The sequence below is a fragment of the Pezoporus occidentalis genome, unplaced genomic scaffold (assembly GCF_034315485.1).
Source record: "Pezoporus occidentalis ecotype Australia unplaced genomic scaffold, CSIRO_AGI_Poc_V1 ctg47, whole genome shotgun sequence".
Lineage (NCBI taxonomy): Eukaryota > Metazoa > Chordata > Aves > Psittaciformes > Psittacidae > Pezoporus > Pezoporus occidentalis.
In genome coordinates, this window is record NW_026915802.1 from 1,533,522 (window position 1) to 1,560,604 (window position 27,083).

The 27,083-nt window shown below is 42.5% G+C and overlaps 1 protein-coding gene across 32 annotated transcripts in view; it reads left to right on the top strand.

Annotated features, from left to right (window-relative positions):
- The window catches only part of NRXN3 (neurexin 3), a 1,035,236-nt gene that overhangs the window by 69,675 nt on the left and 938,478 nt on the right, over positions 1–27,083 (top strand). For 27 of the 32 annotated variants that reach the window (XM_062636166.1, XM_062636181.1, XM_062636183.1 and 24 more), the window contains exons 3-4: positions 14,036–14,053; positions 23,976–24,005. The exons of the other annotated variants lie outside the window; for them this stretch is intronic. In XM_062636166.1, coding sequence (XP_062492150.1) covers positions 14,036–14,053; positions 23,976–24,005 — 48 coding nt within the window. The remainder of the gene's footprint in view (positions 1–14,035; positions 14,054–23,975; positions 24,006–27,083) is intronic. 32 annotated transcript variants of the gene reach the window in all.

Here is a 27,083-nt window from a genome sequence, read left to right on the forward strand (position 1 = left end):
AATTGCAAAAAATAGTACTGAAACTCGATAACTCTGCAAATGAAACTCCAGCTTTATTCCTACCGTGGCCTTGGGGTTCTCTGCAAATCATTGCCTGTGCTGCTGTTCTTCTCAAACTTGCATTCCTCTATAGAAGGGAAAGATGTACATCTTGTAGACCACCTTCCTGTGTATTTATGGCTATATCCCGCCCATCAAAGATACACCTTTGTGAACCACTTAGATGTTATATCCAGCTTTTTCAAAAAGGGTGAGCTGGTTTGTATATCCAGGCACACTTCACCAACTGTTGCAGTCTTCCATCCTTGAAGATAGTAAAAACCTGGTTAGTGAAAGTCCTGAGCAACCTGGTCTAGCTTGACCTGAGGGAGTTAGGGGTTCGGGAGGGTTGAGGTAGGGTCAGAATAGATGGTCTCAACAGGTCCCTTGAAATATCAACTATTTTGTGATGCTGTGGTTCTCTGAATTCAGAAGCAGATGTTAGTGCCTGTGTCTGTGTCGTGGTTTAAACCCAGTCAGGTAACTCGTTCACTCACTTCCCCCCCTTCTTGCCCTCCCCCTACTCCCGGAGCGACAGAGAGAATTGAAAAGAATGCAACTCCCATGGTTGAGATAAGAACAGTTTACTAACTAAGGTATAACACAAATCACTACTGCTACCACCAATAATAACAATGATAAAGCAAATAACAAGGGAAGAGAATACATCACCTCACCACCAGCCGACCGATAACCCCCCCCCCCCCCCCCCCCCAGCCCGACCAAGCACCGACCCATACCTCCTCCAACCCTGCAGTCCCAGCCCTTCCCGGGTAACTCTCTGTTACATCCTGGACATGACGTGCTGTGGTATGGAATACCTCTTTGGCTAGCTTGGGTCAGGTGTCCTGTCTCTGCTTCCTCCCACCTTCCCCTCCTCCCTGGCAGAGTATGAGGCTCACAAAGTCCTTGGCCAAACCAAAACATCCTTGTTATCAGCTCTGTTCCCAGTCTGAAAGTCAAAACACAGCACTGCACCAGCTACCAAGAAGGAGAAAAATGACTGCTACTGCTGAACCCAGGACAGTCTGCAACATGTTGCAAGGTGGCAATATAGAATAATCAGTTTTCTATGTAGTTAAACATTATGTCTTTGAAAAAGCAGCTATGTCACATGCCAGTTCAGGAATGCCATCCTTCAGTCACTCCTTCATATAGCTGAAATACTTTTCTCCTACTGTCCTGGAAAGCTACTGCTTTCCAGTAATTTCCAGTGGGGTCCATAATGGCATACTCTTGAAGATGAAAAAACAGATATTACCCTATTATTAATTAGAGGCCATAGAAAAGAAGGTACAGTCCCTATTCCAAGTACCTCAGCAATAGTGCATATGACCAGCAGTGAAACCCAAAGATGAGTTGTGTCTCTGCTCCCTAATAGTTACTGTTTTGATTCAGGGCTATGTCGCTCTAGTGGAGGAAGTCTTTATTAGCTCTCTGAGTATGGGACTGATTACTCCCCCAGCAGTGAATGAGGCTCTGTAAGATGTAATCAGAATAAGCTCTCTCTGGTTAATGTTGCAGTTATAGGCCCTGAATTATTTGGGGAATAAGAGAGAGATACAGCTTTCCATGACCTCATCACAGACATGGAGGTACAAACACCCTGGGACAGCCTGACGTATGCTGTCTTAGCACCTTCCTCTTCCATCCTTTTGGTGCATGAACACTTAGAGCTGGATCCTGGTTGGTGAGGCAGAGCAGTTCCTGGAGGAGAGGTATTAGCTTTTACTTGTGCAACAAGCATCTGATTGAAATTTTCTGCAAAGAGATGTCATTTAGAAATACGAGATGAATTTGTGTTCTTTCTGTGCGTAAGACCCAGGTGAGGCATCAATTAGTGCTAGCGTTTGGCAGTCTTCTTGGTGGGGGGGTTGTGCTCAACATATTTGTGTACTGTTGGGAGCCAATTATTGTAATGGTGGCTTTTCTGCATTCAGACATCAGCGTGGATATGAATTAAGGGCTCCACTCATCTGCTTTCACTAAGGTCATGGAAGGACTGCTAGCTGGGAATAACTTTGAATGTTTATTGACATACAGTAGATTTGAACTGGTGCCTTGGAGGTGAAGAACTTTATGCTGCTCAGCAGTGTCTTTTGTATATAGATGTGAGAAAATGGACATGGAAGCTATTTATTGTGCACACTCCTTTTCACAGATGTAAGAAGCAGTGGAAATTTTGAAACTTTTTTTTTTCTATACCAAAAGATGCGCAGCTCTTTTTCCTGCACCTTCTCTGGCTGTTTTCTCTTGTTCTGGGTATGAGCTTACCTGTATTATATTAACATATTAATCAAAAGGTTTTTTGACTGTGTATAGAAAAAAGAAACCCAAAATTCTTCTGCATGCAAGCACTGGTAATTTTAAGGTCCTGATTCTAGTTCATTCAATGTAGAGAAACATCTGCCGATTTTAGTGGGTATGAGGTTCTGCCCTGCCCTGTGATTATACACTTGGGTCTACATCTGCATGGATCCCACTGCAGGCTGGAGGTCTACATTTAGACATTCACAGAAGAAAATTTAGCATTTTGAAAGATGCAGAATGCAGCTGTTTCCTGTCATTATGTTTCACATTTACTTAAGTCAGCAGTTACTCTTTTCCAAGCAGTGCCTTTCAACAATAAACAAGGCAAATGCTTCCAATAGAACCTCTTGATGACTTCTGTTTAATTTAAATATATATATTACAGCAGCAAATACAGCAATAACATGGAATAAAACCCCCACTAAACACATACTTTAAAAATGATATGTAAGTGTAGGAGGGAGGGCAAAAGAAGATGCATTTCTTCTGATTACCCATGCTGTATTCAGGGTGATTATTGTAAGTTGGAGAAGCATGCACTATATATCTTTATGTGTAATAAATAGAGTTCTCACTTTGCAGACACACTGGAACTCCATTCTCATTGGAACTGGAGTGAATGAATCAATAGTTAGTTGATACTTATACCAAACCCAGCAGCACGCTAAGCGCATTATAGATACAAAGTAAATTTCAAGATGACGGTCTTTATTTTCAAATCAGTAGGCAATTCAGGGAGATGAATGTTTAGTGCAGGAGACTGTGAATGGTTCCTTGGCCTGAGTGACCTACTGAAGCAAAAATCTCAGCACCTGATAGCACCATGTGGCTAACCAGCACTGTGTCAGGTGGGGGAACAGGTGAGTGAAAGAAAGAGTGAGATATAGTGTTCAGGGATTTTTCTGGACCTAAATAAAAAGCCTCAACAACAAATGGTGTAATAAAAAAGACATTTTAATAAGATAAAAGACAAAGAGGAATATAGATAGCATGTAAATTTTATATTGTTTTAGAGGCTGGGAACCCTGCTTTCATGCAGCACCAGATGAACCTTGGATGGATATTCCTCCTTCCTCCCATGCTGGTACCTTTTACTGTGTGTAGCAAACAGAATCATGTATCTTCTCCTGATGGTTTGGGATGTTATTTCTGTCATAACACGCACCGCTATCCAGCAGAGGCTGGCACAGGGCACCCCAGCAGGTTCCCATGCATACTTCTTGAGGCTTCTCAAGTCCCAAGTAAAAGGCCCAGCAGAGTAGACATGGCCTGGTCAAGATCACTAACTCCTTGAATACAGTGTCTTCTGCAAGGCTCCCCATACAGAACTGAGTTACAAGTTTCCAATTTGAATCCTGTAATAAACCGAGATTTGATTCTGTATTGCCTATAATCAGTGTTGAGAAAGAAAGTGGGAGTTATGTTTCCCCTCCTCCCTTTTTTTCAAGATGAGATGTATAATCTCAGGTGTGTAATATTGTGTATGCTGGATTCAGTGGTGAAATGCTAATTCTACTTAGATCTTCCAACAAAGAGGCACTGTGATACTAAAGATACAGTATCTGGGATATTGAGTGGAGTTTGTCAGAGGTCCTTTTTAATGTGGAAAATGCCACCTCTTGATTTCTGTGGGACATCTGTGTGCCTTGCAGATGGCTGTACTATGCCGTTTCTGTCCTGGGATGCTGTGATGCAGTACAAGGCATACTAAGTGCCAGGAGTAACCAGGCAAAGGAGTGTTCCTTCTCCTCCAAGGCTGCGCAAGCTGCTGCTTCTTCGGAGCTCAGGTGCTGGCCTCTGAGGACAGTGGTACAGGATGTAGTCCCTGCTGTGGCCTGGCACCAAGTCCTGCTGTGAGCAGAGAATGGCTCAGACAGCACAGAGCTCAGCCAGTGGAGCAGCATCTATCATTGCCTCATGTAAGGTTAGGTTGGCAACAGAAGTGGGGATGGGGAATTTTCCTCCTTGCAGGTTCCCGCCTTGTTCTGCAGCCTCCAACCCTTCCAGAGCAGGCTGGGTAGGAGGAAGCAACCCTGTCAATGAGGGTCAGGTGGGTTTGGAGTAGGGTCCCTCTTCTTCCTGCACCCTTGCCTGACTAGGCTAGTCACAGCCTTCTGTGGATCCAGCTCTGCTTCTTCAGATTGTTCTGAGGGGTATATTAACATCCTTTAATAACTCTGTCAGACTTATCAGGGGATTTGTTTTACTAATTCCAAGACTGGGTACAGCAAATGGATTATAGCTTGGGCCACTTCATAGGCTTAACGAGCCCTTTCTCTGCTTACTTACCACTTTTTTTTTCCAAATCTCCTTGTGTTAACTCCTTTTTCTGTTCTTTGTGTTACTATTTATTGAATATCCTCAGTGCTGTATATGTCACAGGGGATATGCCCGAAGTTCATTCCTGTCCATCATTTTTTGGATGATAAGAGAGGAATGGAGGCAGCACCATTTGCAGTGGATTTGGGGGTAGTAAATGCCTTTGGTAGCTGTCACAGTGATGTTCTGAGAACAAGACAGCTGAAAATATGCAGAATGCCTGCAGGTTCTTAATATGAGGAGAGGTACTCTCTGTGGCATATGGTGAGTAATGCCCTGGTTTTCAGTCTCTGTCAGTCTTGCAGGTGATGCAAAGGTGAAGCACCACAAGCCCAAGTTAAGTACTTTGAGCAGGTATCAGAGTGCCTACAATGAAACTAGTTTTAGCCTCTTGGGTCACATGGCGAGTTCAGTTTAGTGTAAGCCACAAAACTGATCAAAAATAGGCTAGTTTTTGTGGTGGTCAGCATGTGAAAGTCCATTCTAGTGCATCATTGTCAACAAGCTCCTTGTTATCTCTATGTCTTGATAACTGTCTAGCATTATTGCCTTTGCTGGATCTGAGAGATCGGAGCAGTAGCAGCCATGCTGGTGAATCCAAGCATTCCTGGTGGGGAGCATATTTCATTTAGGGACATCCATTCATTTGCCATCCCTTCCTGATGCCTAAGTCAATTAAAATAGGAAGGCTATTGGAGAGAAGCTGGCTCCCGTATCCGTAAGATTTGTTGTGTAAGTCACCTCCAGTTTACAAGAACATCTCTTGCTATGATGTGATGCAGCCATTGAAGTGTCACATTGGTTGATTTAGTCCTTGTTAAACTCAAGAGAAAATTTGGCTTGTAATGGGAAACTGGTTTCAGCTGTAATTAGAACATGAGGAAGCAGCTGTCCGTGGGAATGTTACTCTTGCAAGTAGTTTTTGAAAGGCTTTGCTAAGCGTGAGGTTCTCTCACGTTGAAGGGAGATAGTGATAGGAATTTCCAGCTGTGTTTGCATGGGATCAGGTACAGAAGTGCCTAGGTGATGTTACACAAGTGTGAAAAAAATAAGCAGAAGTATGAGCAATGTATGCTTTGAGAAGGTCATAAGTTCTTGTTTCGTCCGAGCTGAGTGGGAAAATCATCTCTTCCCTTTTTTACCATTAAAGATAACCTATGAAAATGAAACCCAACTTTCTGTGTAACCCCTGCCACTGCTCCTAATATATGAATGGTTTATAAATAGTGGTCCTAAATGTTGTAGCTAAAGTCAAGGAAGTCATTTAGTTCCCTTTTTTTATTGTGACTGGCCACTTAGGTGTAAAAAGCTTTGGCACTTCTAGTATATAACATGATGAACTATTTGTCAGCTTTTGCTGTTTGTGTGGAACATTGAATGACAAATCATAGTGTTTGTGTAGGAGACTGGGTACTGTGCATGCATAGCTTGGGCACACATTGTTGGAGTGTCCATATTTTTCTGTGACATGCTTTGTTTGTCCTCTGATATCTAGTCCTCCTTCACAGGCCCAAGTGTTGTGAGTGAATTCTAGGGGAGAAAAATGCTCGTTATAGGGCTGTGTGCGTGATACTGCTAAAGAGAAAGGGAAGAGGGGGTCTGGGTCTGCACAAGGCCATAGTGAGGAACAAGGATTTCCAGAGAGGTAGGGTGCTCTTAGGCTGATTTGTTCAAACACAGTCTGTATTATTCATAAATTTGTCAGCCTGTGTTTCTGACAAGAATAATGGGTTTGTTCTCATTGGATTTTTTGCCCAGATTGTGTAGTACTGTATGCCCCTAAGGGAGGGACAGGCTTCTGATGGGTTTAGACCTGTGATAAAATATAGTAGTTACACAAATGGCCTGGTACAACTAATGCAAGGATAGAATTCAAAACTGGTGTTGCTGTAGATAACTTAGATGTCTTTTCACTGTAGGCGCAGAATGGCTGCCCTGTGCAGAGGGTCTTCGTAGGCCAGCATTCTTCAGTCTAGAAAATAAGTGGCTTAAGCAGGAAGTGAGGGAGACAGTTATAATCAAAAGTGCTGTGGTGAAGCTGAGTAGAGAATGTTTATTTATAGTACTTTTTAAAGCAACAGGTGGGGTATGCCCAATGTGATGTATTCAGCTGCAGGTTTTAAATGAACAAATGAAGATATTATTTCACAGTGCATCAGTTCTAGTTCCAGAAGAGACCAGTCAAAGTGAAGGAGGGAAAGGTCCATCAAGGACTGTTAAATGTTTTGATCATGGTGCAACCTCCACCAGTCTGTCATTGCTGGAAGCTGTTAATTAAAGTACTTGGTTCCATTGACTCTTCCCTGAGTATGTGCGCTTGGCTGCTGTCAGAGGCTTGGCCTTGGTGTCTGCCCTGCTCCATTACTGAAGCTCTTATTTTGTGATGCCTGGCAGCTGTTACTGATGGGATTGCCTAGGGAAAGCACATTTTGAATTAGAATAATAAAATCATAGGAAATGGGATTGGAAAAGGTCTCAAGGGTCAGCTAGTCTTTCCAAGACAAGATCAGATGTATCTGAAAAATTAATGAGGAATACTTGTATTTTCTTTATAGACTCCAGTGCTGGTGGCTAATTCCTAATAGCCAACCTATTCCAGAGCCTTACTGTCCTCTTGCTGCCAAATTTTTCTAACATTAAACCAGAACTTCCTGTTCTGCATGGTGAGTGTCTTCTCATTTTCTCTCTAATGAATACAGAGGACTCTCTGGGGTTTTTGTGCTCGCATCTGCTCTGCAGAAGTTATACAGTTACATCTCTCTCTTTGTGTACTCCACAAGACTGTGACCACAACTTCCTGAATGGACATGTAAGGGAGTGTGGTGCAAAATAGTAGGGAACAAATCCTCTATTTCCTCTAGTACCCAGGCACCTAGGCTGAAATAGAAAGCAGCTTCATCCTGGAGTACTCAGGCAATGTATGTAGGTAGTTTAAATGAAGATCAACAGATTGTTTGGAGGGCACTGAGTAATTAAACTCCAGTTGGATTTTTGCTAGTAGTAAGTAGGCTACAGAACTATTGGCTTTCTCCGCAGCAGCATAGCCAGGCCCCAAGGAATATACATGAACATATTTGTTGGGATGTGTGGGAGGGGATGGTACTTTCACTGAAGGCCGTGAAATCAGCAAGCAGCTTTATGTACGAATAGTAATGATACAGAGTTAATTAGAGGGATTTTTTTTTTTTACTCTTACTGGAGCTAAGTCACTCTGTGCATTGGTTTCTGAAAGCAGCAGGCATACTTAAATCCGTCTATACCATGTTGTTATGAAAGCACTTTTCTACATGGCCAGGCAATTGTAGCAAAACCATAGTGACTTGCGGGTATCTCCCCAGCCAGCTGTAGCACATACTCTGCCAGAGCATCTTGGTTGTCTGAGAGAAGAATTGAGGCAAAGGGGCCGTTTTCTTTAGCAGATGTAAGATCCACTCAAACTTTATATACTTCAGAGGGTGACGTACTGAGGCACATGTCAGTCAGCCTCACATTTGACCCTTTGAAGAGGGCAGACTGCCCACAACACGAATGCACGCAGTATGGAGAAGAGCACTGGAAGCCTCAAATCACTGTTAACCATTCAGTTAAGATTCGAATTCAGATCCCTTCACCTCATTTAAATCAGGAGTGCTTTAAAATCTCATGGCACTTTTAGTAGAATCAGCCAAGTTTCATTCTGCGTCTTTAAGTAGTTCTTGTTGTTCTAACTCGTGACAGCTAAACTGCTGTATGGTGTTCCTGTAAGCTGTTAAACATCTGTCTCTTTCACTTCAGAGCTGGCTGCATTTCAGTACTGAATGAATGATTCCTACATTCACAGCTAATAAGTGCTTTGGGATCCCAAGTATTAGCTGTGCAAAAGCACAGTACCACAAATGTCTGCAATTCTATACAGCATATGAAATGAGCGCTATTCCTAAGAGACTGAAGCCTAAGAGATCCCATAGGACAAAGGACACAGAGAAATGTAATTGATTGTAATGAACTTGTTTGTGTATGTGTCACCGCTTGTCTCCGCTGAATAAAATCAGAAGTGTTCAACACTCCATTAACGCAAATTACAGGGTCCTGTTCTTCTGGAGTGAGACAATAAGGCTTCCACCTGCTAGTACTGTGAAGTTCTTCATGATCCCAGTGTGCAGCTTAGTGACAGACATCATAGGCTTGAGTGGTCTTGGATTTGTTTCAGTATCTTAAATGCTTAGGAAGTTAAACAGAATTGGTAAAATTTGCTTCTGTGGCAATTCCATTGAAGTCAGTGCAAAGATAACAGGGATGGAGCCTACTACCAGAGTAAGGCAGAAGATGTTAAGTAAATACAAGGAATGAAATCATGGCAATCTTAAAGTCAAGTCGAGTCTTCTATGTCAAGTCTTCTATGATTAATGCAGCCAGGATTTTAATCCAGTTAACCATAAATGCAACAATCTTCAGGGTGGTTATCTCCTGTGTGAAAATGGGCACTACAGGGATATTGTGCTAATGCTTGGGATTGATCTCACTACAGTGCCAAATTACAGTTCTTTACTCAAGTAAACTGTTGTTAGCTGTTTATACAACGTAAATGCTATTTTTTTTTTTTTATGTGGCTGTAACACTCCCATGTGGTTTTGAACCACCCTGTCCTGAAGAGAAAAGCAAGGGGCTTCTACAGGTTTGCATCAGCAACACTGGTCCCTAACAGCTTGGCGTAGGAGGTGAAGTAGGACCATATATTTAGCTATATCTTAACAGACCAGGCTTGAATGCAATAAGACCACTTGCCAGATTAGCATCTGGAATTAACACTTTATTGAAGTATCAAATTAATGAAGACTTTTCTCATTGCAATTTGAGGGACTTTAAGCTCAGCAAAAATGCAGCTCATCATATTGTTAAAATGTTGCCTCAGAGCTTGGTTAAGAGGAAATCGGCTGGTTCTGAGTTGCCAGCATCTCTTACTAGCATACCACAGGAGTCCAGGCTGGCTCATCACATACCTTTGGAATTATTTCACAGGCTGCCATAAATGCATCAATCTATGGTCTCTGAACTGTTTTCACATATATCAGTAAGTTAGAGTTAAGTGACTGAGAGTTCCCAACCAGTGATGCTTCTGTCAGTAACATTGTACCTTTATCCATTTTCTGTATTTGCAGCATGATGAGAGCTAAATCTGCTTTAGCAAAGCTTTTTTAGGTGTTGGTAACTGAATGAGCTTCAGAATAAGGTCATTTTCCTATCTAATGGCAGGAGCTCTCTTATTTGGGAGTGGGTCTTCTATGACAAACAGGTGCCTTTAAGTGTTATAACTTTTGCCCTCCTCCTCTCCCCAGTTTCTTCCTGCTCCCCACTCCTCCCCACACACTGGCATGCAGAGAGCTGATAACCAGGGAACCCTGGAGGGGGACGCCAGAGAGCTTGAGGGACTTACAGTGCAAGACAGTGCCATTCATTTCTGGGTGCTTATTTCCATTTAACCTAGGATGCTTCTGCCTGACAGCTGGTTTGCGATGTGTGAATTCAGTGAGTGGCTGTCAGTTTAGCTGACAGAAGACAAGTGTCCGCAGACCATCAAAGCAGGGGACAAGGTTGAATGCATCATGGGGATGGGAATGAAAGCAGATCTCTTCGGATCAAGATGACATGTACTGGTAGGCCTGGTGTGCATTGAAAGTCTGCTGTCCTTGTCTTCCAGTTGGAGAGAGAAGTGTGCTCTCATGACACCTTCCCTTACTGCTAAACTTCTTGTTAAAAATGTTAGAGTTAAAAAATACCTCAGATGTTTCCTCTACAGGCACGGGAATGATCTGAGCTATAATAATGTTTGCTTTGCTCCTCCTGCTCCCCTTCATCCTCCTCCTTCCCTTTCCACCCCACCCAGATGGCTGGGGCTGCAACAGACAAAGGCAGCAGCCCTGCTGATCCCTCTTTCAACCCACCTATTAGCATCTAAGAACAAAAGCAAACAGCACTGGCTTGCAGCTTAGCCCTTTACAAAGGAGCAATAAACGGACTCTCGTGTATAGGATAAAGCAAATTCTGCCTTGTCTTTTGTGAAGAGAAGACCTTTCTGTGTTTGAAATGTTCTGAGCATGGCAGTAAGTCACATGGTCACTGGACTTTTTGTTATCTATGGGTTCTGCATGCTCCCTGTCTGATTGGGAACACTGCACCTCCTTAGTCCCCTGGAGCAGGTAGGAGTCCCTGTGGGGGGGAGAAGGAGGTAGCGCTGATGGAAAAGGAAGAGACTGGGGACACGCTTTAAACAGCCCACTTGAAAACAAACCAGAAAACATGAACAGATGTCTCAGATGGTGGGGTCTGAAGAAGAGTCAGCTCAGCTCCCCAAGTCTGGTCACTTTTCCATCTCTATGTTCTACCTTTCCTGAGGTGTTAGATTTCTTCTAATTGTGGAGCTGCCAGCCATAAGGTACTGAATCAGAGGTTTCTTATTAAGGATCCCTTTTGATGATATATGCAACCACAATTTTAATTGGGCACCACAGTGGAGTGGCAAACCACACTGCAGAGGTGTGACAGGGTTTGCTGTGAGGACCTGAATGGCAGTTTCAGTTGTATGCCACAGTGGTATTTATTGCAGGGTCTTTTGTGAGGGTTGACTGGCTATATGCCATTTTTGTCTTCACAAAGAAAGCAGTGCTTTCTCATGTGTGTTTTTACAATAAAAAACAAGTACTTTCACCATTTAAAAATCAGCATTTGCCAGCAGGTACCACATGGGGGGGGTGTCTGCAATACAGGAAACTCCCTTTGTATTTTAGTGTGGGAAGTAACACTAATGACCTGGGCTGTCACATAGGTTAATACTGCAAAAGTGTTGCAGCGATGCAAACAGTGACTTTTCTGGTGCAGCTAATGTATATAGAAATAGTGTCAGTGGAGACTTTCCAAAAAAGGTACATCAAAAAGAAAGCTAAGGGTAAAACCAGCAGGGATTGAGGATACCTGCTTTTAGGGACATCAGAACAAAAAATACGGCTAAAAGGAAATCCCCGTGCTGTCTGCCTGGGATTGTTTGCCATTGAGAAACTACTTTTCTGAGGTGTTGGTGTAGCTCGTAACACTTCATTGTTCCGCTTTTTAACAGCTTCATGACCTGTTTAATTCACGCACAGTTAATTAAGTATTGTTTCAAGCAGTGTATCAGTTACAGCCTACTGCCTCCTCTCTTATTTGTTTAATGTGTTTATCCCTTTCTCACCCTTGGTTAGCTCTTTCCTTTGCCCTTTCTATCTGCTGATCCTTTTTATTCCCTAAACATCCTACACATTTCCTGAAACACAGACACCCTGGTGAGGCTGTGTGCTGTTCCTTGGCCCTTGAGGTAGCCCAGGCTGCAGCTGTGCCTGCTCCTTTGTCAGGCATGCAGAGGCTGTGAGGACAACATGGGCCTAGAGCTTTGTACCTGTGTAGAATAGGCTTTAGGGCAGCTGCTGGCTGCCCCAGAAATTTCAGTGCCTTATGGTGCTCCCTTCTTCCTCTTCTGAAATGTGTGATCATATTCTCTGTCACTGATTTTCCCAAGTGACATCTCAACTAAGACCTAGCTGCTGACTTGTAAATTCTTTGTCATTGTGCTCACATTCTGCAGTGGTGTTTAAAAGTGCACTCCTTCCTTCTGCCTCTGTTCTCACCTCCATTTGCCTTCCATCCTCAGTGCACGCATTGCTGCCTGACACTTGTTTCCTTTTGCTACCTAAAAATAATTACTTTCAGGCCAACTTTCAGTGCTAAGCGTTCTTCCAGGCTCGAATGCCAGGACACCAATTCTTAGATTATGTGTTAAGAGGAAAGGCAACAAATAACACTCATCAAATCTGACATATCTATTTAGTAAAAGCTATGGAAATTAAATCAGTTGATGCAAAAGGCCCTCTTTATGCTTTGTTTTATTTGGGTTATTACCTCCTTAGGGAAGGATGACTTGATATATGTGTGATGTACCACAGGGACTTTTCCTCAAATGATTCTGGAGCCATTACAAAGTGATAAACAATAAGCAACATGCACAGGAGTCACTCACCACCAAAATGCAAGTGTGTCTGGAAGAGAAGTGGCACTGGTTTCACAGAGCACAGCTGGTTTGGGCAGGAAGGGGCAAATACTGATGGAAATTGGAGGGGATGTTCAGGTAAGGAGAATATATTCTTAGACCTTTGTGCGTAGGCAAAGCACCCAGCATGACATGCTCCTAGACTTGTGGCAGAAGTGGCCCAGGACTTGTAGTAGTCCAAATCATTAATGTATTGCTTTGTAGTCTTACTGGAAGGATGATTCTTGCAGCAGCCCAATTCCTGGGTAATGTACAAGCCTCCAGGGAAGAATGCTGCCTGTGGACCTGGCCCCGCTGTTTGCCCAAGCAAGTTCACTTTTTATTTTTGGATGGCTGCTTTGGAAGGAAAATACTGATTACTCTTATCCCGTGAGATTTCAGGAGTTCCTCCCTCATGGTGTTATGATAAGAGTAGCTGTTCAGAGGAAGACTAAACTTGGGATGCTAAAAAAAGTTATGAGAAGCATTTTTTTTTAAAAGCACATTCTCTGGGATTGGTGGGCTCTGCCCAAAACAGTCACTGCATTCAAAGATATGCCTTTTCTTTGATCGTACTAGCATTTACATAGTCTTGCTACTCTCTTTTTTTAAAGGACTAATTTATTCTGGGGATTAATGTGATTGGTTCTGAAAAGTGGTCTTATGTCACAAAGCAAAAAAATGCTAAATGATGTTTGGTCTGAACTCAGCATCTTGTGAAAAGTCAATATATGGGATGTGCAAACCTCTGGCACTCCTCCCCCCATTGGTACTGCTGTCTGCAATGAAGGATGTTGTTTTGGGAATGATGGGTAGGAGGAATGAAAAGAAATGGGCTCTCTTCTGGACTTTGGGACTATGTTGAGTGTCTTGTACCTGGTCATAAATTCACATGGCCCCTAATAAAAGGGGAGCAGGTTCTTTTCTTTTTTCTCTGAAAACTTGCTTGAATTTATGTGCAATAGAAACCTCCTGCAGGCAGGTTGGTTTTGTTTCTTTCTTTTGCACTTGTGTGTGAAAAACAGTAGAATATTTTAACTGATATTCTTACAGGAACTGACGTGGCTTGGTTCTATCTGATTCCAGGAACTCTCTCTCCGGACAGATATGATGATGGATTCACTTTGACATGCACAGTGGAGAGGGAGCCAGTGCCTCCTCCCTTGCATGGGTGGCCTTCAAACAGACCTAATTACTTCTGGTTTTGCATGAAATTGATATCCATGCAAGGATGCTGAGTTGCTGTGTGCATTTCTAATGGCTTTTTTCTCTTCTCTCTCTCTCTCTCTTTTCTATTTCTGCTTTCTGCTTGCCATGAAAACACCTCGACAGATGTCAATCATATTCCAGGTAAGTGTGGCTTTTGCTGAGCTGAAAGGCTGTTCTTTATGGTGTGGTGGCGGGCAGAAAATCTCATCCCGCTTCCTGAAAGCACACAGAACAAATCTTCATACTGGACATCACAGGGTCTGGATTGCAAAGTCTTTGCAAAAAGTATCAAAGGTCACAAACTTCCCTCTTCAAAGAGTACACTGTGTTGGTCAGTTAAAGGGATGTTTTCTGCATGAAATTTACATTGAAAATGGTTGCTTGTGTTGCTAATTACCTGGCTTTGAACACCACATTATATACAGTTTATTTCTGATATATCTGTGTGTAGTCTAGTGTACAAATATAGTTCAGTCATTTTCCTTCTCTATCTGCAGTCTACTCCATTTGGTAATCCACTGACAACCTGTTGAGTTTCCTTTCTGCTAGCAAAGGAGTTTATTGTTGTTGTTTTAGTTTAGGTTTTAAAACCCAATGAGTACCTTTCTGGCAGAACGTGGATGTGTGATCTTATTTAGATATCAAAAGTTTACTATATGACAGGGCAAAAATTATGAATTTAAAAGTAAAAAAAAATGTTTTGTGTGCTTGTTTATCTGGGAAATTTTTCCATCAGGAAGTATTTTACCACAGAGAACTTCAAACCTCCCTCCCCAGGATCCTCTCTCATTGCTAGAATGGTTTGAGTCCCCTGACACCAGCTGCAAAGGTAAATTGCACTAGAGGACTTTACACTGTAGTCCACATCCTGTTGCCACTGAAGTTAAGAAACTAATTTTTACCTCATGCTCAGGGAGCCCCACGTGGCTTACCATTATGTGAAATGGCAGTGAGAGCCCAGGGAAGCAGCTGGCATTGCCCTGGCCGGAGTGGGGTGATGGGAGAGTTGAGGCTGTTTTCCATCTCAGCCTTCTGCATAACTTTTACTAAACCTGACCTGGATCTGGAATGAGTTTTCCATTCAATTTGCTTCTTTTCTACACTTGGATAATCAGATTTTCAGCTGGCAAGAGTGGGGATGGAAGTGGCCAAATGGCAAATGCTGCCTGGCATGCTTGGAGAGAAAGGATCTCTCAAGTGTAACATTGAATCTTTTCACTGACCCATGAGACTGAGAACCCTTCTCTGCCCCAGTCTGAAGTGTCCAGGAACTTTTGTCTCCTCTCGGCAGGATCTGACAGGACAGGCAGCAAGGGCTCGGAGTCACAAGTCTCCCCAACAAATCCTGAGGCTGTTGGTGTCTGTGGCAGAGGCGGATGGTTGGATTGGGAAGCATGGCCTTGCTATACTCTACCATTAGCACGCATGATAATCTGCCACAAACAAGCATTGTCTCGAAGAGCATTAGGGTCGTCTTCGAAGCCTGCACAGTTTGCAGGGGATGACGGCATCAGTAGTAGGGGTCCAAGCAGAGGTGGCACAACCAGGACAGTGCTATGCTGCTGTTACTGTGAGCACCCTGGGGCAGTCCATCCTTTTGCTTCTGAATGGGCTCTTCTGCCCCACTGCCATCTTATTCTCATAATTTATATGCTTGGATGTGCATTTTTTATTCTCCCCATCGCTCACACACGTGTTCTTGTTCTCAGGACTGCTGTGTGCTTTCCCACGTGGATTTAGTCACATGTGCATGCTCTTTTCCATTTCTTCTTGCACTTACCTGTGTGTTTTCAGCCTGACAACTACCCACATCTCATTATTGGGCTCTGTAACTGCTTACTCCCATGCAGTCTAATCACTCTGCACTCCTCCTGGGGAGGATACTGTCACTGCTGCATAACTGGGCAGCAGTATGGACCACCAGGAGGGTTTGGTTTTGTACTTCCCCTCTCCCCGACTGTGCAGAGGCTTTCTTCCTATTTGCCTATCCAGCTGTCTCTATTGTGAGGACAGAGCCCTGGGCCCCTGTTAGAATGGTTACTTCAAGCATCCACTGTTTGCAAGACAAATTAGGGATTTTACGAGCTAGTGGTAACTATTTATCCACAGGCAGCAGAGTGGCTGTAAAGAGACCATTGATTAACTGAGTATTTTTTATTGTGGAATATACTGGTTAGAACTAATTCCCTAGTAAGAGAAGGTAGCTGTAAATAGGCTGAGGCTGGCAGCAGTGGGAACCACAGAACTCTGATGGGTGCAGTTCCTGCAATGTGCAAAGAAGCTGGTCTTGTTCTAAGTAAACAGAAGTGTGTAGTATGAGCCTTTCCTGGCTGCATGGTCTCTGCTTGTGAAGAAGGGGTCCTCCAGCAATAGGGGCTGCAGTGCTATGCTCTTTTCAAGAGCCAACTGAAGATCCCATCTGGGTTATTTCACAACTGAAAGGAGTTTCTCAGATGTTAGCCTAGCTGCCCTGCAAATATTATGTCCTCTGTCACAAAATAAGACCACTGCATTGTAAGCAGCAAAGTCAAGTATTTAGAGCTGGGCCCTGGAGTTTGGGACTGTTACTGTCTGTACTCAGCTAGGTCACTGACTCACTGTGTCATGTAGAGGAGACATAACTTCTCCTTTCAGAACTTCATTTTTCCCTTTGGGCTTATAGCTACAGCCTCACTTCTCCTTCACAACATGCTTAGAGTTCTTGGGCTGAACATTATGGAGATTAAGAGCCTTATTACAGAGGTTAAGTGCCTTTCTTGGAGAGCAGTATGCAGCACAAACCAGAATGGATGCCCCTGTCACCTCTGCACAATATCCGCCCCTTCTACTCATATATTTGCACCTTCTACTCATTGCCAGTGGTCCAGGTTGTGGAAGACAAATTGTTGGGAAAAAACAAGTAGATCAAGGGGCAAGTGACATGTTCTGTCCCACTTAGTTTTTTTAGTAGAAGACTATGTGCAGGAGAAAGAGCTAAGTATGGATCTGTGGTATTATGGTGACTGGAACTGATGCCTGGGAGGTGCCAGAGTTTATATAGTGCTTTTCCTATTCATGTCATGTTTATCCACTTTGTGGGGGAGATACTCGGATGTTCAAGGAGAGCAGGCTAAGAGATGAAGTTCTGGGCAGTTTGCTGTCACAACTTTACTGCTGACTACAGATTGCATGAAACTGAATGGACACAACCCAGTAGAAATGACCTAGTTATCTGGGGCCCTGAGGAAAAACTAGTTCTTGTTTGCCTGAACAAAGCCTTCCTAACGATACAGAGATTCATGAAGGCACAAGCATGCAAACACTGTTTTGGTCTAGCTCTTTATCTTTCAAACCATGTCTTTCAATGCTTCTTTCCCTTCTTCATGTCAGGGCTGCTGTTTTCCTCTGTCTCCCTAACTCCACATCGTCATTTAAGCGTACATGTATTACTTTCTTGAAGCTGAACTCTGCTTTTTGGGCATGAAAATGTGTGAATTGTGTTTGAGCCCATCTGAAGTTTCCTATTCATAGAAGGTACTAGGTCAAATTAAGAATCCACTCATGCCGTTATCTTCAGTTCCACTCACACAGGTGTTTGAAAACACTTTGTAAAGACTTACGTTCTTCATCACAGATACTACCACTGTTTTTATTCTTGCATGTTCTTTGCACAGACACTGTCCTCAAATCGAATTCTCTTGCACTGAAACATGTTGCCGTTTGCAACAATATGGCAGTAGTGATCACGAGGGTCAGAGCAAGAATTCATCTAGCTCAGAAGCATTTTTTTAATGAAAATAGGAGCTTTGGAAGAAGTGTAAGAAACTACATTAGCATTGGTTTTGTCCTGATACACCTTTGTGGTTTCTGGTAGTCACTGTTTTAAGGATTTTCTGACCTGATACTGCATCAAGATCATGGTGTTGTTGCTGGATGTATTTTATCTGGACATATCCAGTCTTTTTCTTAATCCACTAATGTTTTTTAACTCGACAGTATCCTGTGATAACAAGTCCCATTGTTTAATCATTCAGATGTGGAATGTGCTTTTCACTTATTTTTTTACACCTGTTACTTGAGAATTTCATTTAGTGACTCTTTTTCCTTGCATTCTGACAAATAGGGGAAAAATATTCCCTGTTCACATGGTTTGCATTATTTGGGATTTTACCTCTATCATATATGTTCTCAGAGATGTCCTTTCCAAGCTGAAGAATTCTATTCCATGCCTAACAGTTCTTCTTTTCCCAACTTGTGCACCCACTTGATCAGGTGCTTTGATTTGCAGTGGTGCACATCATCTTATGCATCAGCAATAAAATACATTCACCCTCAGGTCTTGCTACCTGCACACATTCTTTTCTGCGTGTGGCCGTCATTGTGAATACTCTCATGTTTATTTTGATGCTTTCAAAACAGAATAGCTTTCCTACAAGTATTTTGACATTGCAGCTGTCCCTGTATGAATACTTACTGGAACATGCCATATGCAATGTCAGAATACTGTTTCTGCTATGGGGGAAAGGAGTTAGGATGGTTTGATCGCTATTTCTGCCCAGACATGTTGGAGTAATTGACTTCCTATTTGGCCTCTGCCTCGTGCTTTCATTGCTTTGATTACTCAGAGTAGGTGCCACTCACCCTAACTCACTGCCCCTGATAACAGCAAAACCTATCCTGGAACTACATAGCCGAGGAAGCAAAGGAGATGGAAAAGAGGAGCTAGCACAGCTGTTGTGTGTAATTGCATTGGAAGTGGGCCTCGGGCTACAATAACAAAACTGCACTCCTGGCTGGCCTCACTGCTGGGGCCTGTGAGGAGCCCCTTGGCTGTTGTGCATATCATAGTTGAATCAGACAAAAATGACTGCTCCCCAGTTTGTGCTGCAGCTTTGCCCAGTTAGAAAAAACAGGCACCATGTATGCCAGCAGTCAAGGAATCAGGTCAGTCCTCTTGCCAAAGCTGACCTGTCTATCGGGCAGGAGATTCCATTAGAATGATTTTTTTCTTTTCTGTTATTCACACTCTCAAGACAAGGGTTTTGCTTCTTCCTGAGAGTCCCATCCTGTGGCCATGCTGGAATGTCCTATTTTTGGTACATGGGGACCCTTAGGGAGTCTTCCTTGGTCTTTGGGTTTAAGAAAAACTCAAGATGCCTTCTTTAAGAAGGACCACATGGAAGATGAGGGACTTGTCAGTTCTCCTGCTAACTAAAAAAGAGAACTGCTGGTGGAACTTCCCATCTGAGCCTCAGTTAAGAGGCTCATATAGGAAAAAAAAGCCTGTTTCTTAAGGAATTGCTGGTTTCAGGAAATTAGGAAAGGTGGTGTAAACAACAGACTCCATTACTCATCAGGAGTGCTCTTCTCCATGGATGTCATTTTATTTTTGCAAGAACCCCTGGTTTACATGTTTTCTTCCTTTGCATGATTTCTCTTCTGTAAAGGATTTGAGGCATGATGCCCTGCCTCAGACATACATTAGTCCTAGCCCTGTTATTGTTTGAATGGGTCATGGAGCCTGGTACCCGGGAAAGGATCCTCTGTCCTTGGGGAGAGCTGGGCTGCTGCTGCTGCCTGGCAGTCTCTCTTCCCATTCATTAAGAGCTTTTGGGCTTATAATCTGGCAGCATCATTAAAAGGTAAATACTGAGGCTGCCCATCTTAACAGAGCAATTCAGCAATGCACACACACCCAGGCACATGAGCACACCCCCAGAGCATGGGCCCAGTAACACAGGACAACCTATAATTAACTAGATGAAGGAGTCCATCTTCCATTGTTGTTGCAATCAGTTATCATTCTCACTGTTCTGTGTTCTCCCCACCTTCTTGGGTTTTGTGCCAAGTATCTAAAGGTGGTACTGGGAGCCACAGTGGGGGCGAGGTTCAAACTGCCTCTAAGGTTTCCTTCATTTTCTTTTCCACTCTGAAAATTGCCCCTGGTAAATCCTTAAGGACAAAGACTGCTGTTTGTCCACATTGCATTTTCATATCACTGTATTCTGAAGCCAGTTTTAGAAATGTCCTTCTGGCTTCGTAAGAATCCAGTGTTGGCCCTTGATACTTTGTACAATTAGAGCCACTTCATTTTACTATTTCAATATAGATGGTTCACAGTTGTGTTTTTTTTAATGTAGTTCTTTGAAGTGCTACTTTGAGATTAAGGATGGTTATATTAACCTTTAAGAAAATAATATTGGTAGTAGGTTAAAGAAATATCAAAAAACCTTCCAGACCTAAATAGGAAGAGGCAGTTGCGGCAGGCATAAATCATGGCCAGAGAGCGGAGTTTATACGTGTGTCTGCCCTCAGCAATGGATGTATTATTTTAATAACAAGCCAACATTCTGAAGAAGCAGGCTACTTTCTCTTCACATTACTGCTGAAGGTCTGCAGGAGCTGGGGCTCCAGAGGCTGAGCACAAGCAGATATTTATCGTTATCTAAGAGACTTGTTGAGACCCTTTTTCTGAAGCCATGCACTTGTCCTTATTATCGCTGACATTTGAAGCAAGTCACCAGACTCCTGACATTGACAAAAAATTCTTTGTGGGCAGATAAGCTATTTATTTTGAGGCTTTCCTAAACCTTTTCTGGAGTACTTGCTACCCAACATTTTTGTTGGCAGCAGTTATGCTCAGCCAGTAGATTATTATAATAATGATTGGTTTAGAAAAATTGGTTTAGAAAAAGCACACAACTCCTTGACCATTGTGGCTCATGCAGGTTTGTGTCCAGCTTTTCCCACTTCTACACTGGCTGGGTAGCCAGAAAGGCTTTAATCAGGGTTTCTTGTTGAACACATCTAAGATTAAAATGTAATAATGTTTTACCTGGATTTAGGTGGACACTGAGATTTTCTTACAGGATTCCCCTGAAATGGGGTGGCTATTGGCACAGACAGTGGTTGTATATGTGAATAACATGCCCTTCATTAAGCATCCTGACCTTGCTAAAAGAGCTTTCCTAGCTTTTATGGTTGATGCCCCAGTAGCATGGCGGTATGTGTCCCCCAGATCTGGCAAAATCTGGTGTAGTTTGCAGGTCTGAACAATTCTCACGCCTCGTGCCCTGTTTTGTTGGATGCCCTGTTATTTTAATGTAGTCCTATAGCAAGTCCTGCTCTGTGCCACCTTGAGATGACTTTGACTTTTATGATTTGAAAACGCTTTTAGTATCTTGGCATATCTTGAAACTGATGTAAACGTGAGACAATGATGTCAGTTCACATTTCCTGTGTTGATTTTACGTGACTAATTTGGGGCCTTTGTTAACATGCTGCAAATGTCACAGATTTAACTTCTCAATGGTTGAAGGTTTGGGTTTTTAGTGACATTTTGTTGGAGATAAATACACTCATTTTCACTCCTACTTTAAATTACAAGTAAGAAAATTTTCAGATGAGCAAAGCTGATATTATTTATATTATTATTCAAGCCAATAACGAATCTGGAATTTTGTTGGTGTTAAAATAAGGACCTGTGTCAGTGGACAACTTAAGACATAATATTCATTTTTTTTTCTGTATCTCCAAGCGTACCCTCCTTTTTCTTCCTATTTTAAAAAGGAAAAAATAACACTGGGGTAGGAGGGACATTCTTCTTCATTAATCTCCCTACTTCCATTGCTCAGTTGGGACTGAAGAATCAAAGTGTACATACCATACCACTGCTCCTGTTACATTTCAAATTTGTCAAGAAGCAGAAAGAGTCAGAATATTTCTTAGGGAGACTTCCTTCTGCAGGCATTTGAACCGAGGCCAACCCGTGTGCCAGAATGGTGGGTACATCTGGGGGGTACTCCCAGTCCTGGTCTGCAGGTGAAGGGCTCTAGGCTTCACCTCGCTGATGTGCCCGACAGATAGGACGCACAGCATTTGCTCTCTGATAAGGACAAAATGGATGTAGACATTCCTTACATTATGAGATTTTTGTAGCTCCTCCCAGGCTGGTGGATTCAGAGGACTCAGTGAAGGGGTCTTGCAGTATGATTTAGGATTTTTAATGCAGGCTCTTGCTTTGAACCCTCTCTGGAGGTTTCTCTTTGTCAGTGTCCCATCTCCTGTCATTGTGACTCCCCATCAGTGTGCCATCCCCAGCAGCTGCACCTTTTGATGCTGTGCCCCTTAGCCATGGCTTTCCTTCCCCACGGTGTATGAGGGCTCAGGCCTTGGGAAACCCTACCTGTGCTCAGGATCTGATGTCCCCCTTGCTGTTCAGCCAGCTTCAGCTGCATGTCATACTGACACCTTCTTGTCTTTTCTCCTTTTTCACCATTGGTACAAGGTCTCTGTGCTTTGTGGGTCCTAACAGTTATACTTTTGTCATCTTGGTTTTTGCAGTGTTTTTTACAGTGACTTTCAAGTACCCATTTGGTCAGACCTAGGATTTTCCTACCAAGAATGATGGGGTCAGTGGTCATAAGTAGAGACAAATTCAACCCACTCTACTAGCAGAGCAAAATGAGTCAGTAAAATTATATCTTGTAATTTAGACCAGAAATATGCCTACAGTATCAAATCTGCTATGTTTATTTATAGCTAAAAAAAAAAAAAATAATCTAAACCTATGTTGTGTTTCTGATTATTTTTTTAAATCCACATTAATCTTTAAGAACATTAAGATATTTGCATTCCTTAGACTGTACAATTATTAATCCCCTTATCTGGCTTGGAGTTCTCTGTGGGTGAATGTATTCTTGAGATGATCTGGATGTTAGATTTCTCCAGCAGGCGCAAAAAGAAAATACAAAAGAGAGAGAGGAATAAACAAATTCAAACTCAGCATGCTGCTTGTTGAAAATTCTCATTCTAATAAGTTCATTTGACCTCTCAGTCTCCGTGAAATTAAAAAAGTCACAGCCCTGTTTGATTAATAAACTGACTTAAGATGGAGGGGGTGTGTGTGAGTGCATGTGTGCGAATCAAAATCCCTGGCATATTAAGTGCTGTGAGAGGTAGATATGGAGAAGGAATCAAGCTAAGGGAAGAAGATCAGGGGATCAAGTCCGAAAGGGGTCACCCAGAGCTTGAGTGGGTAGGACATGATTTTTGTTGTCTTAGTTCTGTGATGTCATGTGTCACAAAATTAACTAATGGATCAGTTGAGACTTAATGGATTGGGCATGAATATATATAAAATAGTATCGAAACAATATTTGTATGAATTCAGTTGTATTCAAATTCTAACATAGTAGTAGTTTAGATTCTAGCCTATTTGAAAATTTAGGCTAGAAATGAATTTGAATTGAAACAAACAAGGTTTATGCCAGAGAGGGTTATCAGGCAGAGACTGGAGCAGCCCAAGTGACCACAGCTTCATCTACAGAGTGGCTGTCACTGCTGAGGAGAGCTATGCTGCTTTCTGAAACCGAAAAGTAGCTTTAGCTATAAAGCCACAAAGGAACATGCTGCTCTTGGAAGCTGAATATCTAGTTCTCCCCAGAAAGAAAATGGAGTAGCATTAAAAATAGGTTACACATAATTTTTTTACTCCTTGGCAGGTCTGGTATACTGGTGCCTTATTGATAAATGCAAGCAGTGTTGATTCACTCTAAAAATACATGCTGAAGCCATCACATTCAAGAAGGAGGATAGCTTTGTGTGTGTGTATGTGTTTAGCCCACATGTTTTGTCTGAAGCAGATGTGGTGGGATCATGGCCTCCCTTTCACTGACCACTGCAGCCTTGAATTTTAAATCTGTAGCTGAGAAGTATTTTTATAGCTCTCCAGCAGAGTGAATGCTCCCTGCAGAGCTCCAATGCTTTCCTAGCCCATTTGGCTGTACTGGTGTGCAGTGCCTCTGGAGTTGCTCCCCAAGGGATATGGTGAAAGTCAAATGCACTTCTGCAACTAACAGTTTTTTTCTACCTAAGACAGGTGCTTTCCTGCTCAGTGTGGAAAGCAGTACCTGCATATGTTTGTGTCCTGCATGCTACATCCATACTTGGTCTCGCTCAAGTATGTGAGCTCCAATCCTGAGAAGTACTGGATTGCAAGACGAGTGTGCATGGATATTGCTGCTTTTTTTCTGGTTTGTTCTTTTTTTCTTACTTCCTATCTCTCTTCCTCTCTCTTTCAAAGGCCTCTCACACCTGATGATGAGTGAACAAGGTAAGACCTTTGATTTTCTCTTTGTTTCAGTCACTGATCATGAAAGAGCTTTGTCCCTGCTGTTTTTCTGGATTTTGCATGACAAAAGCAACTAAGCCTAGTGGGTGCCAGTCAAGCCATTTTCATTTTTTCCTGTGTCCCATGAGCTATGGCTACTTGTCAGCCTGGGACTCAAGTGCCCAGGAGGGAGCATGAAATAATTTCATGGACAGTAAAAAGAGGTGTGCATCCCCCTTTCATGCAGTCCACCAACTATTTTATTTTGCCATTTCTTTCTTGTTTTGCCAGCTGTAATGATTCCCACTTCTGAAGGGTAAATACAGACCTCAAAGTGGGTCTTTTTCAGAGTGCAATTAAAAAAAAAAAAGTAAATAGCCCTCATGGTGTGATTCTAATTCATTATGAATCCTGAGGAAAACTGCATTTAATAGCCTGTAAGTCCTGTCTCTGCAATTTAAAATATTCAGATATGCATAGATCAGGATGGTTTAGAAAAAGAACAGGGCTCCCCCCACTTTAGGCTACAAATGAGATCTAGGCGTATATCAGAATTCGCATTTTAGTACCTCAGCTGGGACTGTGTTACAGATCTATTGGCTGTGACACGATGGGATCATTAGTCCCGTTTTGTATTATGGGCATATTTTGGAGAGCAAAAGCTGGTGAGGAGAGGTGAGGTGAGGAGAGGGGTGATTCTGTTTCTCTCTGACAGTGTGAGTATCTTGCCAACATGATGGGGGAGAAGTTAGGGAGCACTGGTGACAGAGTTAGATCTGGTGATGCATTCTAGTCTTGCAAATGCAGGAGTAAAATGGTTGAAGTTACAATGTGAGGTGTGTGCACATGGTGCACTTGAAAGACCAGACCAGATGTCTGCCTGTGGGGACAAAATGTGAATTTTGACTCTAAATCCTGCTGAGGCTTTCCTAAGCTAGATGTACACAGCAGTGCTTTTACCATTAAGCGGACACGTTTCTGAGGTTAGACAGTCCAAAGAGTTAGTAAGATGCAATGTAGTGCCTCTGAAGACTCAAGAGTAATTAGGTGTTGAATCAAAGAGATATAATTTCTACATATCTCAGTGGAATGTAGAAAAGCTTAGGATATAATCAGTTTTTATTCTGTAGTTCAAGACAGCTTTCACCTCTGAGGTCATGAAAGCTTAGGAAACAATCAGAAGGGAAGTTGGGGCTCACTCATCACTTTCTGTACTGCTTAGCATCCCTATTTGGGGAAAGATAGGTAAAGAGGGCTCTTTCTGAGTGCATGTCAAGACCATGGTATTTGGCATGTGGAGCATCTAGCTAAGCTCTGGGCAACATTGAATTCCTTCTCTATCCCTACATACTGCTCAATTTGACTCATGGCTTTGTAGTCATACTTGTTGAAGGAGCATCCAGCAGATATGTCCCTTTGGCATGTCCTAGTTCCTCAGGATACAGCTAAGTATGGCAAGCCATTGACAAAGAAAGGATAATGGCATGTTGGGAGGGATCAGTACAGCTAACTTACATGGCCACTTTTATTCTCAGTAACACTGAACATATCTTTGTAGCAGTCTGTGGTTTAGCACTGGATTATATAAAACAGATGCACTTGGCCATTTAAATTACAGGTAGCAACCCAGCTTGCTCATGAAGACTTGCATGACCTCTTCAGGCCTGTATGATTGTCATCAGCCCTCCTATACTCCCTTGCCTGGCAAAAAAATGTGAAAACTATCAGCTTCTGGCAACTGCAGCCACCCATATTTATCCATGAGGCATCAGGGAACAGTGGTTTCTCTGTTTTTTTGCCAACCAGCTCACAGATATTCCCTTTTGATAAATATTTACCCTCTATAAAAATATAATGGATATAAACTTTGTAAATGTATATGTGTGAGTAAATATGCAATGTCAACATTATATACAAATACATTAGCTCTGGTAGGTGAAATATGTTTAGCAAATATATTACCATGAGATTTATTTTTTATTTTCTGTCCTACTATGTTGTTTTCCGTGCTATTTTGGTTTTGACGTGGAATGAGGCATATCACTGTAGTGCTATTGCATGAGGGGTTTGCATTTCTCAGGAGAAAATCAAATTAAAGCCAAAGGGCTTAACAAGGCAGTTGCTGGTTCTACTGTCAGTTGTTTAAGCCTTGCTTTGTGCTTCAGTTGTGGTGTGTCTCCTGGTTTTCCCTTGAAATGATGTTTTGTTGGATTTGTTTGCTACATGAATATGCTTACTTCCTTGTATTTGCAAGTATGGCCAGTGACATAATTTTCTGTTTTTTTGTGCTTCCTCCTTTTCTTCTCTTTTGCTTCCTCCATGATGGACACCCCCCTTGTTATTCTTCTTAACTGGACACACACCCTCCTGTCTGTAGGTAGAAGTAAAGGTAGAGATTGCATTCTTTCTAACATTTCATTGCTTATAAAATGTTTGCCAATGGACAAATTGTATTTTTATGAATGTGATTCATGTTGGAATTTAATGCCTTTACTTTTAAAAGTCTCTTAATCTTTTGTGTTGAATTATGGAAGAAATATTTATTAAGATGAATCCTTTGAGGCCTTCTTAACAGATGTTATTTTCTCCCTGTTCACACCAAGTATGGGCTGTGTAGTGTCAGACTGTCTGTAACTGGTGATGCTGGGGTGCAAAGGGACCGCCAGTTCAGTCAAAGACAGAGGCAGAGACCAGTGAGCTGGTAGAGCTGTCTCTCTTGCACTGGAGTGATGACACTGCTGTGAAGTGGGACTTGGGCTTGTCCAGTACCCTTCAACAATGGAGGTCTTTGAGCTATCATTTCTCCTCCCAGCTCTGCTTCCCAACCTCTCTGTTAGTTTTTCAAAGAGAAATTGAGTTGCAATAAGCTGCAGAGGAAACAGAAATGATCAGCACTGCTAAACAGAGGGGTCCATTTCCTTTGCAGCTCAGTACAGCACAGGGCATGTAAGGCTGCTCTGGGGCTCCAGATTACTCTTCAGCAATTCACACCTGTCTTAAGCATGGAGAGGGCAGTCATCCATCCCTAATCAAAACTGTCAAAAAGGCAAAACGCTGCAAACTTGCTGTGGGTCTCCTAGA